This window comes from Coregonus clupeaformis, chromosome 13, assembly GCF_020615455.1.
Source record: "Coregonus clupeaformis isolate EN_2021a chromosome 13, ASM2061545v1, whole genome shotgun sequence".
Taxonomy (NCBI): Eukaryota; Metazoa; Chordata; class Actinopteri; order Salmoniformes; family Salmonidae; genus Coregonus; species Coregonus clupeaformis.
Window position 1 is genome coordinate 40275836 of NC_059204.1, and position 17984 is coordinate 40293819.

The 17984-nt window shown below is 43.6% G+C and overlaps 1 protein-coding gene across 2 annotated transcripts in view; it reads left to right on the forward strand.

The window, feature by feature from the left end:
- LOC121579459 (neuroligin-2-like) overlaps window positions 1-17984 on the forward strand; it is a 95386-nt gene that overhangs the window by 15012 nt on the left and 62390 nt on the right. For both annotated transcript variants that reach the window (XM_041894060.2, XM_041894061.2), the window contains exon 2: window positions 5727-6556. In XM_041894060.2, coding sequence (XP_041749994.2) covers window positions 6061-6556 — 496 coding nt within the window. In that variant the 5' untranslated portion in view covers window positions 5727-6060. The remainder of the gene's footprint in view (window positions 1-5726; window positions 6557-17984) is intronic.

The window sequence follows — 17984 nt, forward strand, 5'->3', positions numbered from 1 at the left end:
CTTTATATTGGATCTTTGTCCCGCTCCTGTGAAAAGTTTGGGTGTGCATAAAACCCTCCATAGTCTTAAGTTGCCTTGTCTGTAGGCCTATAATACGCCCACGGGGAGCAATTATTACATTTACATTTACGTCATTTAGCAGACGCTCTTATCCAGAGCGACTTACAAATTGGTGCATTCACCTTATAGCCAGTGGGATAACCACTTTACAATATGTGTTTTGTTGTTTTTTGGGTGGGGTAAGGGGGGGGTAGAAGGATTACTTTATCCTATCCCAGGTATGGTGCCTGTAACTATTTAGACAGCCTATTTAAAACAAATTGTTGTTTTGTTTTTGATTATATACTGTCTTTTTAGGCCTTATCAATAGCCTAGTGAATTTAATCTTGCTCATTGACTATGCTTGGCATGCCTATGTCCAAACTGCAATTTACAGTGTGGTGTGTGTGTGTGTGGTGTGTGTGTGTGTGGTGTGTGTGCGCAGGGAGGGGAGTCTAAGATCGTCTGCCCCCTGCTATATAAAGAGCTGCTGGGGTCTTATTGAAGCACTTGTTATTGACAGCTCCTGGGTGTGTAATTCATCATGCTGTCTCCAGGAAAGACCCATGCTATGGGTTGCTATGGAGTCCATGCTCTGACTGCCAGCAGCTCATACCACAGCATTACTGCTCTCAAATGGATCCTTCTGTCCTGCTTACTGATTGATCAAGGAATGACCACACTTATTTGGATAGTACTTTTACTATTAACGATGGACGACAATGGCACAGACAAAATGGCAGCCACAAAGCGTCCCTTCCTGTAATGATTTTTCAGAACATTTTATCATTAAGGTCATAAACCCTTGAGAGATTGGAGAACATGATTCCCCCCCAGTGGGGTTTTAAGAGACTTGAGAGGGTTGTTAGTAACGTTGCTTAGAAACCAAGTGGTATTTTGGCCAGGGCACATTTAGTATTTTATTTTTTTAAGAAAATGTTGTTGGATCCATTTTCATAAAAGCGATAATATTATGCGTATGGCTGGGGGGTTGCTAGTAATGCCCTCCAGGTGTGTTGCCCATATTAATGATGGCCTACCACTGCATATTTTGCGCTATCACTGTACTGTCATCCAGTAGCATAACTACCTTCTCCTGCTCTCTAATCTGTGGGAGTGAAAACTGGGTGAAAATGGGGTGTTTATGAAGGTGTGGTCGATGCAGCCATAGCTATGTCTCCCTATCGTTGTTTTGTGTATCATATTCCTTTCATTTGCTTCTCTTTGTTTTGTCTTGTTTTTCGGGGGTGGGAGTGTGGGGTTAAAAAAACAAATGCATATTTATGAAATCTAATTTCAGCCCACTAGCCAAGTACGATATGCAGCAGGCCCTAATTATATCTGATAAATATGCATGACTAACGACATTTGAGGATCTCCAATAATCAGAGCATAGACGGAGAGATCTCATTAAAACACAATGGCAACTCATATCTGGATGCAGTCGTGAGGTATATACACCCTGAGAAACCATTATAGTATAGCAGTACATCAAGTATAGCAGTATAGCAGTACATCAACAACAATATCACAGCACCATCATGTTGAGAAACAGATCCACACTTGGATCAACACAGATCAATACACAAATCCTTAGTAATCAAGTATAGGAATTCCAATCGTCCACAACCACATCTCAAAAACCAATGGGCTGAAACCTAAAGGTTTAAATGTATCATGCTTTATCATAATCTCTGTCCTGTTACCCTCATATACAATGTTAAACAGGAAGATGTACTCTGGCTTTTACACCTGCCAAACTGGGATCATAATCATCATCGTCGTGCTTCATTGTTTTAATGGGCCATATTTAAAACAGGACAGTTAGTTGTTGGCTGGCAAACCGATGGCATATCGGTCTGAAGAGGTCTCTCATCTGGGTGTAAATCTCTGTGAGATAGGTTGGCACCTGACTCCTTCCTCTGCCTCTCCACTTGACGGTCTGAGATACCAACCTAGGAACGTCTTTTCAAATCACACATTCTCACTCCATTATGACCCACACAATGTTTTACCTTTTTAAGAACAGATACAGTGTCACTTTTTCCATTTATCTCTTGTAATCAAATGTAACATTTCACACTATTGCTCTTATTGTTAAATATATTTCTTTTTTTTTTACTACATAGATTCAAATAACATGTGAATCTTAAAATTACAGACATTTAGAGTAAGAGTGACACTTTTTCCAGCTTTAATATTGCAGATAGATTGTGGCTTCTATCAATGTAATTGTCTGCATCATTTCCAATCCCCCGTATATATTTAAATATATTTTCCTTTATTATTTTCCCCTAACCCTACCATACCTCCCCTAATTTGATTAAACTAATGGACAACAATACTTAGGCTTCTACTTCCAGCTTATACATACTATATACATTTTACAGGCACAGTATATTTTATATTCTATATACATTTTTTGTTGTTGTTGTTTTTAGGCCCAGCCTTCAGCTACCCTCAACCCCTCCCATCTATCTCTGAAGACCATCTGTCTCTGAAGACCTTTCCTAATTGCCATATATTCTTCAACTGTACTGTGATGTTTGACAAAAGTTCTGAACCTTTCTATTCTCATAGTTTCTACAGATTGTAAATTAAAGATAGACATTTTTGCTAAGAGTATTGATCGATTTCACTATGACTTTTCAAATCACCCAGCAGTGCTATTTGCAGAGTTCGCTCCAGGTAAATGTTGCAATTCTTTAGCCTTGAACCTGTGACCAAAAACAAACTACATATGGGCAGTTCAAAAACAAGTGATCTAATGATTGTGTCTCTTCACAGCAAAATCTGCAGAGCTGGGATGGTTGTATCCCCCATATACAGTGCATTCGGAAAGTATTCTGACCCCTTGAAATGTTCCACATTTTGTTACATTACAGCCTTATTTTAAAATGTATTAAATATCTTTTTTTCCTCATCAGTCTACACACAATATTAAAAAAAAAAAACAGATACCTTATTTACATAAGTATTCAGACCCTTTGCTATGAGACTTGAAATTGAGCTCAGGTATATCCTGTTTCCATTGATCATCCTTGATGTTTCTACAACTTGATTGGAGTCCACCTGTGCTAAATTCAATTGATTGGACATGATTTGGAAAGGCACACACCTGTCTATTTAAGGTTCCACAGTTGACAGTGCATGTCAGAGCAAAAACCAAGCCATGAGGTTGAAGGAATTGTCCGTAGAGCTCCGAGACAGAATTGTGTCGAGGCACAGATCTGGGGAAGGGTACCAAAACATTTCTGCAGCATTGAAGGTCCCCAAGGACACAGTGGCAGCCATCATTCTTAAATGGAAGAAGTTTGGAACCCCCAACACTCTTCCTAGAGCTGGCCGCCAGCCAAACTGAGCAATCGAGGGAAAAGGGCCTTGGTCAGGGAGGTGACCAAGAACCTGATGCTCACTCTGACAAAGCTCCAGAGTTCCTTTGTGGATATGGGAGAACCTTCCAGAAGGACAACCATCTCTGCAGCACTCCACCAATCAGGTCTTTATGATAGAGTGGTCAGACAGAAGCCACTCATCAGTAAAATGCACATGACAGCCCACCTAAAAGGACTCTCTGACCATGAGAAACAAGATTCTCTGGTCTGATGAAACCAAGATTGAACTCTTTGGCCTGAATGCCAAGCGTCACGTCTGGAGGAAACCTGGCACCATCCCTACGGTGAATCATGGTGGTGGCAGCATCATGCTGTGGGGATTTTTCCAGTGGCAGGGACTGGGAGACTAGTCAGGATCGAGGGAAATATTTAACAGAGCAAAGTACAAAGAGATCCTTGATGAAAACCTGAGACTGAGACCTGAAAATAGCTGTGCAGCGACGCTCCCCATCCAACCTGACAGAGCTTAAGAGGATCTGCAGAGAAGAATGGGAGAATCTCCCCAAATACAGGTGTGCCAAGCTTGTAGCGTCATACCCAAGAAGACTCGAGGCTGTAATCGCTGCCAAAGGTGCTTCAGCAAAGTACTGAGTAAAGTGTCTGAAAACGTATGTAAATGTAATATTTCAGTTTTGTATTTTTAACACATTTGCAAACATTTCTAAAAAACTGTTTTGCTTTGTCATTCTGAGGTATTGAGTGTAGATTGATGAGGGGAAAAAACGATTTAATCCATTTTAGAATAAGGCTGTAATGTAACAAAATGTGGAAAAAGTCAAGGGGTCTGAATACTTTCCGAATGCACTGTATATAACATTCTATTGGTTGCAAGAATTTTGTATAATTAAATTGAAAAACTATACATTTTGAATCAGGTGTCGTTTTGTGTATCAGTTCATAAACCATGTGCCATGGAATCGGTACATCGAAAATCTCTTCCCAACTATTTTGTGATCTATATGGTGCAGCTGTCAATTTTTTTGTCCTCAAATTAAACTGGTATACTTTTTTATTTATCACAATTTTCTTTAACCAATTTTGGTCTTTAATGCAGGGCCGACAGATAAGTTCCTTACCTTCTCCCCTTCCACTTGCCTCCTCCATTTTTGCAGGAAATGCTGCAATCAGTTGGTTGTAATTTTGGATAGAGAAGACATTTCCATAAATGTTTGTTTACTGCATGTGTGACAACTCCACCAGTCCTATTTATGATATCAGTTACGAAGATTATACCGTTTAAAAACACATTTTTCAAAAAAGATTAACCATAATATTTGTTCTAATATTTGTCCTGTCTTTTCTGGTAGACTAAAAATAGCCATATTTTGGAAACACTATATCCCTGACTCAGTTGAATGTGTAGGCTACAGCATAGTCAATAACATCCATTCAGTATAGCGGTTTCATTTCCATGACATTTACAGGCACCGTTACAGACAGCCTAGCCTGCCGGTCTTAAAATGGAGTCAGATGCTTGTTAATGAATTGTTGTCTTTACAGGCAGCTAGCTGGCTACTTTCTCCCTTCCCTCAGCCTGATAGGGCTCACATCCTCATCTTGTCATAGCGTGTTGTAGCATCATATGCCATCACTCTAGCGTGTTAGAGTCTGTCATCAGGTGGAGTGGCTGCAGCAGGGGAGGTGAGGGGTGGTGTAGAGGTGGGGTGGGGGGTATTCAGCAGACAGTGAGCGCCAGCCACATAAAGCCTTTATCACGCCTAAACGACTCCATCTCCCAAAGCCAGGGCCAGATTAGCGCCGCCCATTCGAGTGGAACCATGAGAAGGCAGTAACCAACTAAACAGAGCTGTGAGGGGGAAGCCAACATAGTCGCACCGGAGGGGGAGAGAGATGTCACGCTTTTTTAGTCTTCCTGATTGATGTGTCAATGGGCTTTTATTGCTGTCGTGTTCTCTGAGGAGTCAAGTCGATTACATGGAGAGCGTTTTATACTTCAAAGTACTGTAGCATGGATGGATATACAGTATCCAACATGTGAACATGTGAATGGGAACATGTCTTAGTTGTTCAGTTGGTTGTGGCAGCTCAAGTACACAATGTACACGATATAATGCAAATATTACGCTCTTACGTGCATATGTAACTGATGTAGGCCTACTGTGTTTACATAATTGTTAATGACTCTCATTGTTGTGTGTCTCTCTCTCTCTCTCTCTCTTTCTCTCACTATCTCTCTCTCTCTCTCTCTCTCTCTCTCTCTCTCTCTCTCTCTCTCTCTCCAAACACAGACCCACTAACGAACCATGACCTCTGACCCTTGTGTGTACCCAGGTGTGGCGTGTTGGCTGTGGGAGCTGTCAGTCTGCAGCTGGCCTATCAAGAGCTCTCAGGAGGATGGACCAGAGCAGACAGTCTAGCTGAGGATGCCCCCCGTCCCTCCCCCGCTCTACACCTGCTCTCTCACTTCTCACACTATGCTAGGAAAACACACTCTGCACCTCTGCTTTTGACCAACCCCCCCACCCCTCCCAATACCTAATTTCTCCCAGTATCTCCAATAACCTACTAATTCTAGGTTATTTTGAGGTCCTTTCTGTACCCCTTTCTGCCCACGAGTGAACTCCTGGTCATTTTTTTCATTTTTCTGGCTAGAAGACCAGAGGACATGTCCTTCTTCCCAGAGAGTGGTCTCAGACGGCAGGGTTCTGGTGGGACGCGGCGCTCCAGCCCCCGCAGGATGTCTGACCCGTGTCTGGTGTGTCTCCTGGGCCTGGCCCTCTGCCTGACCCTGTCCTCCTGCCAGCGGGCCGATCTCAGTGGGAAACACCCTATGGTCACCACGGGCTACGGCAAGCTGCGCGGCGTCAGGAAGGAGCTCAACAACGAGATCCTGGGGCCCGTGGAGCAGTACCTGGGCGTGCCCTATGCCACCCCGCCTATCGGCGAGCGCCGCTTCCAGCCCCCTGAGGCACCAGGTTCCTGGCAGGAGATCCGCAATGCCACCCAGTTTGCCCCAGTGTGCCCGCAGAACGTACACGGGGTGCTGCCTGAGATCATGCTGCCGGTGTGGTTCACTGACAACCTGGATGCTGCAGCAGGCTACGTTCAGAACCAGAGTGAGGACTGTCTGTACCTCAATGTCTACGTGCCCACTGAGGATGGTGAGTCCAGCCCTGTTCCATCTATCAGGCCAGAGTACACTTCCAGTCAGGCAGGCTCAGACTGTCTAGTGGTGCTACTGCTGGAGATTAAGAGATCTCCTCAGTTTTGGTCAGATAAATCAGGATGTGAATTACCTAACTGGTGTGGAGTAGGTTAGGTTCATTTAAGGTTAGGAGTAAGCTACCACATTTACACCTCTGAGGTATCACTACTAACCTTGTGTTTCGTCTCCGGTTGAGAAGCAGGTCCTTCTTGGCTATCTCACTACAGAGGAAGTCGGTAGTGTGAAAAGGACCAGGATTCATTAAATGTGTCATCCTCCTAAGCCATTTTATGTCACAGTGCAACTGGTATTTGGTCCCAACAAGAGGGAATGCTATTGAAGCGTCTTTATAGAGTGGTATCATTTGGATCATTCAGTCAGAAGATTGTAATCAGAGACACAAGGGCTCTTAAGCTGAGCCAATAGACACCCATGAGATTACCAAAGAATAGCAGCACTTACACTCATGTCAGCCTCGATTACTGTTTAGTCTGTTCAGGCAGGGTTGCCTTGATATACATACTGTACTCTAGTCCTGTCAGAGCAAGGAATTTTTTTGCCCAATAACTTCTGCTCAGTAGCTTCAGTGTATAGTAGAGCTGGGAATTGCCAGGGACCTCACAATACAATATTTTATTTATTTTAACAGGGAGTCATGCTGAGACCAAGGTTTCTTTCACAAATGAGCTCTTTATACTCATCAATAAACATCAAACAATGTGTCAATTGGCACCTACAGTGCCTTGCAAAAGTATTCATCCCCCTTGGCGTTTTTCCTATATTGTTGCATTACAACCTGTAATTTAAATGGATTTTGGGGGGGATTTCATGTAATGGACATACACAAAATAGTCCAAATTGGTGAAGTGAAATGAAAAAAATTACTTGTTTCAAAACATTCTAAAAAATAAATAACGAAAAAGTGGTGCGTGCATATGTATTCACCCCCTTTGCTCTGAAGCCCCTAAATAAGATTTGGTGCAACCAATTCCCTTCAGAAATCACATAATTAGTTAAATAAAGTCCACCTGTGTGCAATCTAAGTGTCACATGATCTGTCACATGATCTCAGTATTTATATACCTGTTCTGAAAGGCCCCAGAGTCTGCAACACCACTAAGCAAGGGGCACCACCAAGCAAGCGGCACCATGAAGACCAAGGAGCTCAACAAAACGGGTCAGGGACAAAGTTGTGGAGAAGTACAGATCAGGGTTGGGTTATAAAAAAATATCCGAAACTTTGAACATCCGACGGAGCACCGTTCAATCCATTATAAAAAAATTGAAAGAATATGGCACCACAACAAACCTGCGAAGAGAGGGCCGCCCACCAAAACTCACGGATGAGGCAAGGAGGGCATTAATCAGAGAGCCAACAAAGAGACCAAAGATAACCCTGAAGGAGCTGCAAAGCTCCACAGCGGAGATTGGAGTATCTGTCCATAGGACCACTTTAAGCCGTACACTCCACAGAGCTGGGCTTTACGGAAGAGTGGCCAGAAAAAAAGCCATTGCTTAAAGAAAAAAATAAGCAAACACGTTTAGTGTTCGCCAAAAGGCATGTGGGAGACTCCCCAAACATATGGAAGAAGGTACTCTTGTCAGATGAGACTAAAATTTAGCTTTTTGGCCATCAAGGAAAACGCAATGTCTGGTGCAAACCCAACACCTCTCATCACCCTGAGAACACCATCCCCACAGTGAAGCATGGTGGTGGCAGCATCATGCTGTGGGGATGTTTTTCATCGGCAGGGACTGGGAAACTGGTCAGAATTGAAGGAATGATGGATGCGCGAAATACAGGGAAATTCTTGAGGGAGAGCTGTTTCAGTCTTCCAGAGATTTGAGACTGGGACGGAGGTTCACCTTCTAGCAGGACAATGACCCTAAGCATACTGCTAAAGCAATACTTAAGTGGTTTAAGGGGAAACATTTAAATGTCTTGGAATGGCCTAGTCAAAGCCCAGACCTCAATCCAATTGAGAATCTGTGGTATGACTTAAAGATTGCTGTACACCAGCGGAACCCATCCAACCTTTTGCCTTGAAGAATGGGCAACAATCCCAGTGGCTAGATGTGCCAAGCTTATAGAGACATACCCCAAGAGACTTGCAGACGGAATTGCTGCAAACGGTGGCTCTACAAAGTATTAACTTTGGGGATGGTGAATAGTTATGCACGCTCAAGTTTTCAATTATTTTGTCTTATTTCTTGTTTGTTTCACACAAAAAAATATTTTGCATCTTCAAAGTGGTAGGCATGTTGTGTAAATCAAATGATACAAACCCCCAAAAGATCCATTTTAATTCCAGGTTGTAAGGCAACATAATAGGAAAAATGCCAAGGGGGATGAATTCTTTCGCAAGCCACTGTAAGTATCGTGAAAACACTATATATTGCGATTCTCACAATTCTATATGTATTGCGATTTGATGTTCCAAACATATTGCTCACTATATGTCTGCTGCAGAGGGACGAGCGAGAGCCATGAGAAAATGTGTTTTGATCAGTCATGGAAATAAAAGTGCTGAAAAAATGTTGGCTCACTATTTAAAAATAAGATGGATAACAAGCTATAGGATTAAAAATACTGGGGTTTCGGCTCAGGTACAGCCGACTAGCGCTAGCTAACGCTACCTAGCAACAAAAAACAACAACCTTGGAGTCAAAAGTATCGATATAACATCTTCCAAAATAATATGTAACTATCAACCCCCCCATCACTTTATTGAAGTATACGCTCAGTGAAAAGGCCAGTGTTTGTTAGCTATGCTACTCCCTCACTGTGTGTCCACATTTGTAGAGTAAGTATATTTACGCATGGCTTGAGGATTGTTGAGACATTTCAATGGCAGAATGGACTAAAGAACATAGAAACACAAAATAAACGTTCAGTCTTGGCAAGGGACAACAGTAAATCTAGACCAAAGTATGTATATACAAGATCATCTTTATTGTCTGACTCAACTGGGCTGTGTTTGTTTCTCCTCTGTGTGCTCGGAAAACAATATTTTGCACATACTTGTGAGACTTACATTTTACATTTTAGTCATTTAGCAGACGCTCTTATCCAGAGCGACTTACAGTTAGTGAATGCATACATGTTAAAATTTTTTTTAAAAATCATACTGGCCCCCCGTGGGAAACGAACCCACATCCCTTCCGGCCAAACCCTCCCCTAGCTTGGACGAAGCTGGACCAATTGTGCGCCACCCATGGGTCTCCCGGTCGTGGCCGGCTGTGACAGAGCCTGGATTTGAACCAGGATCTCTAGTGGCACAGCTAGCACTGCAGTGCCTTAGACCACTGCGCCACTCGGGAGTCACTTGACTTCTAGGTTTAGCATTTACATACAGTGGGGAGAACAAGTATTTGATACACTGCCAATTTAGCAGGTTTTCCTACTTACAAAGTATGTAGAGGTCTGTAATTTTGATCATAGGTACAAAAATCCAGAAAATCACATTGTATGATTTTTAAGTAATTAATTTGCATTTTATTGCATGACATAAGTATTTGATACATCAGAAAAGCAGAACTTAATATTTGGTACAGAAACCTTTGTTTGCAATTACAGAGATCATACGTTTCCTGTAGGTCTTGACCAGGTTTGCACACACTGCAGCAGGGATTTTGGCCCACTCCTCCATACAGACCTTCTCCAGATCCTTCAGGTTTCGGGGCTGTCGCTGGGCAATACGGACTTTCAGCTCCCTCCAAAGATTTTCTATTGGGTTCAGGTCTGGAGACTGGCTAGGCCATTCCAGGACCTTGAGATGCTTCTTACGGAGCCACTCCTTAGTTGCCCTGGCTGTGTGTTTCGGGTCGTTGTCATGCTGGAAGACCCAGCCACGCTCATCTTCAATGCTCTTACTGAGGGAAGGAGGTTGTTGGCCAAGATCTCGTGATACATGGCTCCATCCATCCTCCCCTCAATACGGTGCAGTCGTCCTGTCCCCTTTGCAGAAAAGCATCCCCAACGAATGATGTTTCCACCTCCATGCTTCACGGTTGGGATGGTGTTCTTGGGGTTGTACTCATCCTTCTTCTTCCTCCAAACACGGTGAGTGGAGTTTAGACAAAAAAGCTCAATTTTTGTCTCATCAGACCACATGCGTGCGCTGCAGGATTTTAATCCATGACGGCGTAGTGTGTTACTAATGGTTTTCTTTGAGACTGTGGTCCCAGCTCTCTTCAGGTCATTGACCAGGTCCTGCCGTGTAGTTCTGGGCTGATCCCTCACCTTCCTCATGATCAATGATGCGCCACGAGGTGAGATCTTGCATGGAGCCCCAGACCGAGGGTGATTTGACCGTCATCTTGAACTTCTTCCATTTTCTAATAATTGCGCCAACAGTTGTTGCCTTCTCACCAAGAAGTCCTGTAGCCCATCCCAGCCTTGTGCAGGTCTACAATTTTATCCCTGATGTCCTTACACAGCTCTCTGGTCTTGGCCATTGTGGAGAGGTTGGAGTCTGTTTGATTGAGTGTGTGGACAGGTGTCTTTTATACAGGTAACGAGTTCAAACAGGTGCAGTTAATACAGGCAATGAGTGGAGAACAGGAGGGCTTCTTAAAGAAAAACTAACAGGTCTGTGAGAGCCGGAATTCTTACTGGTTGGTAGGTGATCAAATACTTATGTCATGCAATAAAATGCAAATTAATTACTTAAAAATCATACAATGTGATTTTCTGGATTCCGTCTCTCACAGTTGAAGTGTACCTATGATACAAATTACAGACCTCTATATGCTTTGTAAGTAGGAAAACCTGCAAAATCGGCAGTGTATCAAATACTTGTTCTCCCCACTGTATATGGGATTTGTATCTCCATTTTAGGCTGCCCAGTGTGCTTGCTTGTATCAAGGGCATTCAGTTCTGAGAATTTCAGCTGTGCTCCTGAAATCCTTTGTGTACTGAATCTCACTGGAGTTGAGCATTAGCTATAATCTGATTTCAGGCAGTGTTGCCAGTCTGTTTGGGGTTAACCCATTTAATAAGCCATTTATAGCACTCATATAATTATTTTCAAGACCAGCACACCAATACACGCACACACACACACACACACACACACACACACACCCCCCAAAGGTAAATTCCTTTCCTGAAGATAATAATGTAGGTATGACATGTTAACATGCTTAGCTCAGGAACCAGTAAGCACAGTGAACCTAGGATCAGGTTGAGAGACTTTCCATATGCTACAAATGATAGCTCATCTCCTTGGTTGTCATGGAAGTCACCCTCTATACATTAGATTGTCATAATTGGTTGACCCAAAGCATCACTGCAATAGAGTGCCTGAGAATCCTAGCCTCATTGGTTCCCACTATTTGCCCCGAACCAATCATTTCAATAAGAAGTGCTTGCCTCAGCAGATCAGCCTTTCCATCTGCATCAAGCAGCGTTCTGACAGGGGTCTGCTGATCTCTGATTACATTCTATGTGACAAGAAATCTAATGCTGAAGATTGACGTAATAACTTAAAGGCACAATCTGTAAGATTTCCTGCTGTTTCATGTTTTTTTTTCTTCAGTTAATGATATACAACTGCCTTACCGTAGCATAACCCAAACCAGAGTTGGGGCTGCTGTTGGGTTGAAGTGCAGACTCTGGATTGTGGCTTTAAGGAGAGGGATAAAGAGTATTTTGCTATTTTCTTTTGACAAGTTCTGCCCCCTTGTAGTTGATACATTTTCCAAGCATTGATTTATTTTCACTCAATAAAAGCATAATGGAACATAGCAGTGTAACTTCAATATTCTCTTGAATCAGGACCAATTAAACACATTTGGAGAGGGAAGGATTTATTTTCAAAGATTGTTCTGTATTAAGTAAAGCTAATTAGCAGGTAGTTTTTAACATAAGCCACATTCACAGACAAACACATACACACACAGTACTGACTCACAAAACTCACTCCACACAGAATTGCAGTAGATACTTTATGTTGATCCCCCTGGACTATGGATATGAAATACTGTTACGCTGACCTCACAATAGAGACCCTTTTTATAGACCTAAATAAATTTCACGCCTATATAGTGTTACTGTAGTAACATATTGGGCTTTGCTTCACCCCATTACATATCAAAACCCAGCTCACACAGTGTAGTAGAAGTAATGGGCTTAGGCTGCAGTCTACATTTAGCCGACATGCATATTTCCCTGTTTATGGGGCGTTGTAACAGAGAGTTAGAGCGTCGCAATCCCATTGTAATGTCTACTCAGCAGTACACTGAGAAGGATGTGACATCACAATCCACCAGGCCACGTCTTGGCAGCATTCCAAATTAATTTCAATTTTAATCCGATCAATATGTTCTACAGCCAAACAAAAAGATGGTATGTGCTCAAGAGTAATTTGATGCTCCTGAGTATAATATACATGTAGACTGGGAGGATGATGATGATTTGGGGGGGAGGGGGAGGGGGGGGACTGATATGAATAATAAATAAATATATAGTTATTCTGCAGTGTCAATTGCTATCGTGTGAATTGCCTTTGATGCAAGAACAAACCTCAAACAAATTATTATATTTTTGCTATCGCAGCAGCCCTTGATCTGGTGAAAATTGGATCAGGATTGTTCTTCGGGGGAAATGAGACATCGTTGTATACTGTAGCAGCCGCACCTCTGCTAGCTCCTGCCTAGTGCAATACAACTCCATAGCTAATTAGCCCAGAAACTGAAGGTTTATCTAATTCCATGTACACAAAAGGGGGATGCCTTTGAAAGTGAGCTTTGGGCTGGGATGGGAAACGAGGGGGACCAGAAACACTGCTGGATTCTAGCTCGGCCTGGCCAACAGACATTTTTCATCCTGTTGGTTAATTGTGTTTAATCATTTTGTTAAGTGAGGCAGCACCTTGAATCCTAAATAGTGTATAAATAGGGTAGTGTGAGTTATGTTGTAAATCTTTTCTAAATACTGTCTAAGTACTGGAGAGAAGGGGAGATTACTGTAATTGGAAGGCCTGCTATTGGCTTGTGCCAAGGCGTCAGTGTAATGCGGTAGGCGAAGTCAGGCGCAGGACACAGAGCTAATCAAAAGGCGTACTTTACTCGAAGGTAAAAGAATGAACAACAACCTCCACGCAGGGAGGGAACAAACCCGCACACTAACGACAACCGAAACACCCACAACACACAGTGTGAGACAGAGGGTTAAATAGGGAAGACATAACTACATAATGGGAAACAGGTGTGACCAATAAAGACAAAACAAGTCGAACATAGATACATGGATCGGTAGCAGCTAGTACTCCGGTGACGACGAACGCCGAAGCCTGCCCGAGCAAGGAGGAGGGGCAGCCTCGGCTGAATCCGTGACAGCTTGTGATTGGCTGAAATCATACTCTATGTCAAGTTGCTGTGGGGTATCCTGCTTGGGAGGAAAACTGAGTGTGTGTGATTTGGTTATTCCCAATGGTACAGGAGTGCCTGTCTGTGAGTGAGAGTGTGTTTTTTACATGAGGCATGTATTCTTGTCATATTCTGTCACATATTGTTAGGGGTCACTGCTCACACAGGCCTGTCGCTGTCCCCATCTATTACTTTCTGGGTGCTTATTTGTGTGTGAAAGAATTGAGTGTTCTTGAAAGTCAAAATAAAAAATGTCCATGTCCATACAGCAGATATAGTTCATACAGTATTGACAGTTCCATATCCCTCATACCCAAGGCCTGTTTAGTGCACCACTCTATGTATCCCCCTTATTGACTGTCCCTCTAATGTACCCCCACCTTCTACCTGAATCTGAGGCCTCAGAATGACCCAACACTCACAGAGCACAGAGGAAACCACACATCACACCTTTTGCCCAATTTTAAGTGTAAAACCATGGAAGGAGGAAATACTCAGACAGAACCCCTTCTGCTCTCTGAGCTCCTCCCTCCCTCCCTCTCCCTTTGCATCCCCCCTCCCTCCTCCTCTCTATGCGGGCTGTGGTAGAGGAGGTCACAGACTCTGAATGCAAATCAGTTCCATGTCCTCCCCCACCAGGCCGCTATGTAGCCTGCTGCGCCCTCAACTCCAATGAAATTCAAATGGCTTTTTAGAATAATGAAAACAAAGCTGACCTAATGTCAGAGAAAAACACACACAGGGTCTCTGTTTAGTCCAGCTGTGCCTGGGTCCCTCACGTAGAGAATCCCCTGTACTGTATGAGCCGTCAGCCTGCTCGGCGAGAGCACTGTGTCATTGCATTCCTATTTCCTCCAGACGCTCCTTAGCCAAGCGCCTCAGATCCCTCATTTTTATCGCTAGCGGATTGGCCATTTACCGTCCAGGCTCTTTATTAAAAAACATATTTCAGCATGCGGGGCCACAGAGCCAGGGATGGACGGAGGGAGGGGGGGTATGGGAATGGAACTGTGAGCACTGTGAGCCACTGGAGAAGCACGGTGGGGGCATGATGCTGTGTCTGACACCTCGTCAAACACACAGCACAGTATGGTCATGACACATTGGGGAAATGGAGAAGGACTGCAGACAGCAGCTTGTGTTCAGGCCGCTCCACGCTCACTCAACCGTGGAGAAAGTGTTGACTGGGAGGAGGGGGACAGGACAGGAGCTGAGCTAAATGATAATCTGTGGACCATTTGGATTTCACTGAACGCCAGCCCATTACATCATGTGTCAGTCAGTCTGCTGCCCAGCTCCTAATTGGAGCACATGTAAGGGCTGAAATAGATACTCTGTACCACTGTTGAACCAGCTACATTTCAACTGCACATATATTCAAATCAAACTTGTTAAAATTCTTTAGACGTGTTTTTTTTCAGTGTGGTTGATTTATTATGCGTAAGATGTGTTTTTTTTCTCACTCTTTTGGTTGCATCGCTGATCCTGGCTGTATCTGTTTAGTGCCAATTTCACTTTATAAATGGTGCTAGAATCAGGGGGCAAACTGCAGAAGAATTCTGAGGTAAAATCATCAGAATGAAAATTGCTTTTTGACCTTATTGACCTGACTGGAAAACGAAGGAAAAGCTTTCAAATCTATCAACACTGTTCTTGCTCAATAGTATGCAGACAAAAGAGATGCCTACCATTCTTTACCAGACTTGTTGTGCCTCCACACAACATCCTTTTCCTGGAAATGTATCAATGAGTTCATTGGAGTGAGAGTGATGGCTGAGAGATGAGGAAAGTGACAATGAGGTTGTCCATTAAAACGAGGCATGTATGTACATACTGCAGTATGGTATATGTGTGTTCATGATGTATGTCCAGTGGAGTATTTGAGAGTGTTTCAAGGATGGATGTGTGTATAATGTTGTTCTTGGCCATTCTCAGACATCTTGTTCATCGCCAAGCCATTGAAGCAGGTGTATAGGTACTGTAACTATCGCCTACTCTAAGTGGATGGTTGTCAGCATGGAGCTGAGAACTCTGTAGAACTGGCTCTGTCAATTAGCTGTGAGAGAAGGCCCCAGCTACAGCCCCATGCAGCACCACTGCACATGCTGACACCGTCACTGAACACAGACAAACCTGTTTATTTCTCTCCCCACAGAGCCATGTCTCTGTAAGTAAACAACACTGTCATACCTGCTTGTCGCATCCCAAAATGCACTGCAGAAAACATCCCAAAGTGTGCTCCAGCACAACACATTTTCTCCTCCAACACAAAAACCTCCTTTGACAGCACAGCAGATCTCAAGAAAACACATCCAACAATCATCTCGGATTGAGCCTCCTCTCCCATCACAGAGACAGACTTGGGCTTCCAGGAAGCATTACGCCCATGCAAAGTCTTTAACTGAAGTCTGCCACTCCATTTCAAAGGGAGACAGGTTCCATTTCAGCGGAGCTGCTCTCTGTGTGCAGCTTAAGCTCTTTAATGGGTATTAGAGCAGGTATGAAATCACTGTGTTCTCCATTAAGCGGTTAGGTGTGGTATTAAAGTGCTGCTGGGAAAGTGCTGACTGGGGCTAATCTTCCTTCCCCTCCATTACCAGGCTGTCTACCTATCGTCCCTCACCCCCCTCACCCCCACCCCCTTACTGGAACTGCCCTTACACCGGGGGGACTGTGGGCGGAAGGGAATCAGGTCAACATTAATCGCTCCCCCTATAAAAAAGCACTTTCATATGAGGATTGAGGAAGCACTCTAGTAATGATGAGAGAGAGCAGAGAGAGAGAGCAGTGCTGGTGGTCTGGGTGTGTCCCTGTTCCAGCAGCCATTCATACACCAGTGCAGAGTGTTGGCGATGCGTTTTGCCAATAGATCTGTCTCCGTATTTGCGGCGCAGTGTGACAGAGGCTGTTAGCACCTTATGAGGGAGCCATCAGAAGACAAGCGGAGAGATGTAGTTAGCACACTGTGAGTCTGATAAAGCTGCTAGCTCACCAACAGAGAGTACACTATGTCTGATAGATGAGAGTGTATCGCCAACACACAGGGAGAGAGGACCCACTGGGCACAGATGTCTATTCAACGTCTATTCCACGTTGGTGCAACATACAGAGGCTTGCGAAAGTATTCACCCCCCTTGGCATTTTTCCTATTTTGTTGCCTTACAACCTGGAATTAAAATGGATTTTGGGGGGGTTTGTATCATTTGATTTACATAACATGCCTACCACTTTGAAGATGCAAAATATGTTTAATTGTGAAACAAACAAGAGCGTGCATAACTTGAGCGTGCATAACTATTCACCCCCCCCAAAGTCAATACTTTGTAGAGCCACCTTTTGCAGCAATTACAGCTGCAAGTCTCTTGGGGTATGTCTCTATAAGCTTGGCACATCTAGCCACTGGGATTTTTGCCCATTCTTCAAGGCAAAACCGCTCCAGCTCCTTCAAGTTGGATGGGTTCCGCTGGTGTACAGCAATCTTTAAATCATACCACAGATTCTCAATTGGATTGAGGACTGGGCTTCGACTAGGCCATTCCAAGACATGGAAATGTTTCCCCTTAAACCACTAGAGTGTTGCTTTAGCAGTATGCTTAGGGTCATTGTCCTGCTGGAAGGTGAACCTCCGTCCCAGTCTCAAATCTCTGGAAGACTGAAACAGGTTTTCCTGGGATGTTCAAAGTTTCAGATATTTTTTTATAATCCAACCCTGATCTGTACTTCTCCACAACTTTGTCCCTGACCTGTTTGGAGAGCTCCTTGGTCTTCATGGTGCCGCTTGCTTGGTGGTGCCGCTTGCTTGGTGGTGTTGCAGACTCTGGTGCCTTTCAGAACAGGTGTGTATATATACTGAGATCATGTGACAGATCATGTGACACTTAGATTGCACACAGGTGGACTTTATTTAACTAATTACATGACTTTTGAAGGTAATTGGTTGCACCAGATCTTATTTAGTGGCTTCATAGCAAAGGGGGTGAATATATATGCATGCACCACTTTTCCGTTATTTC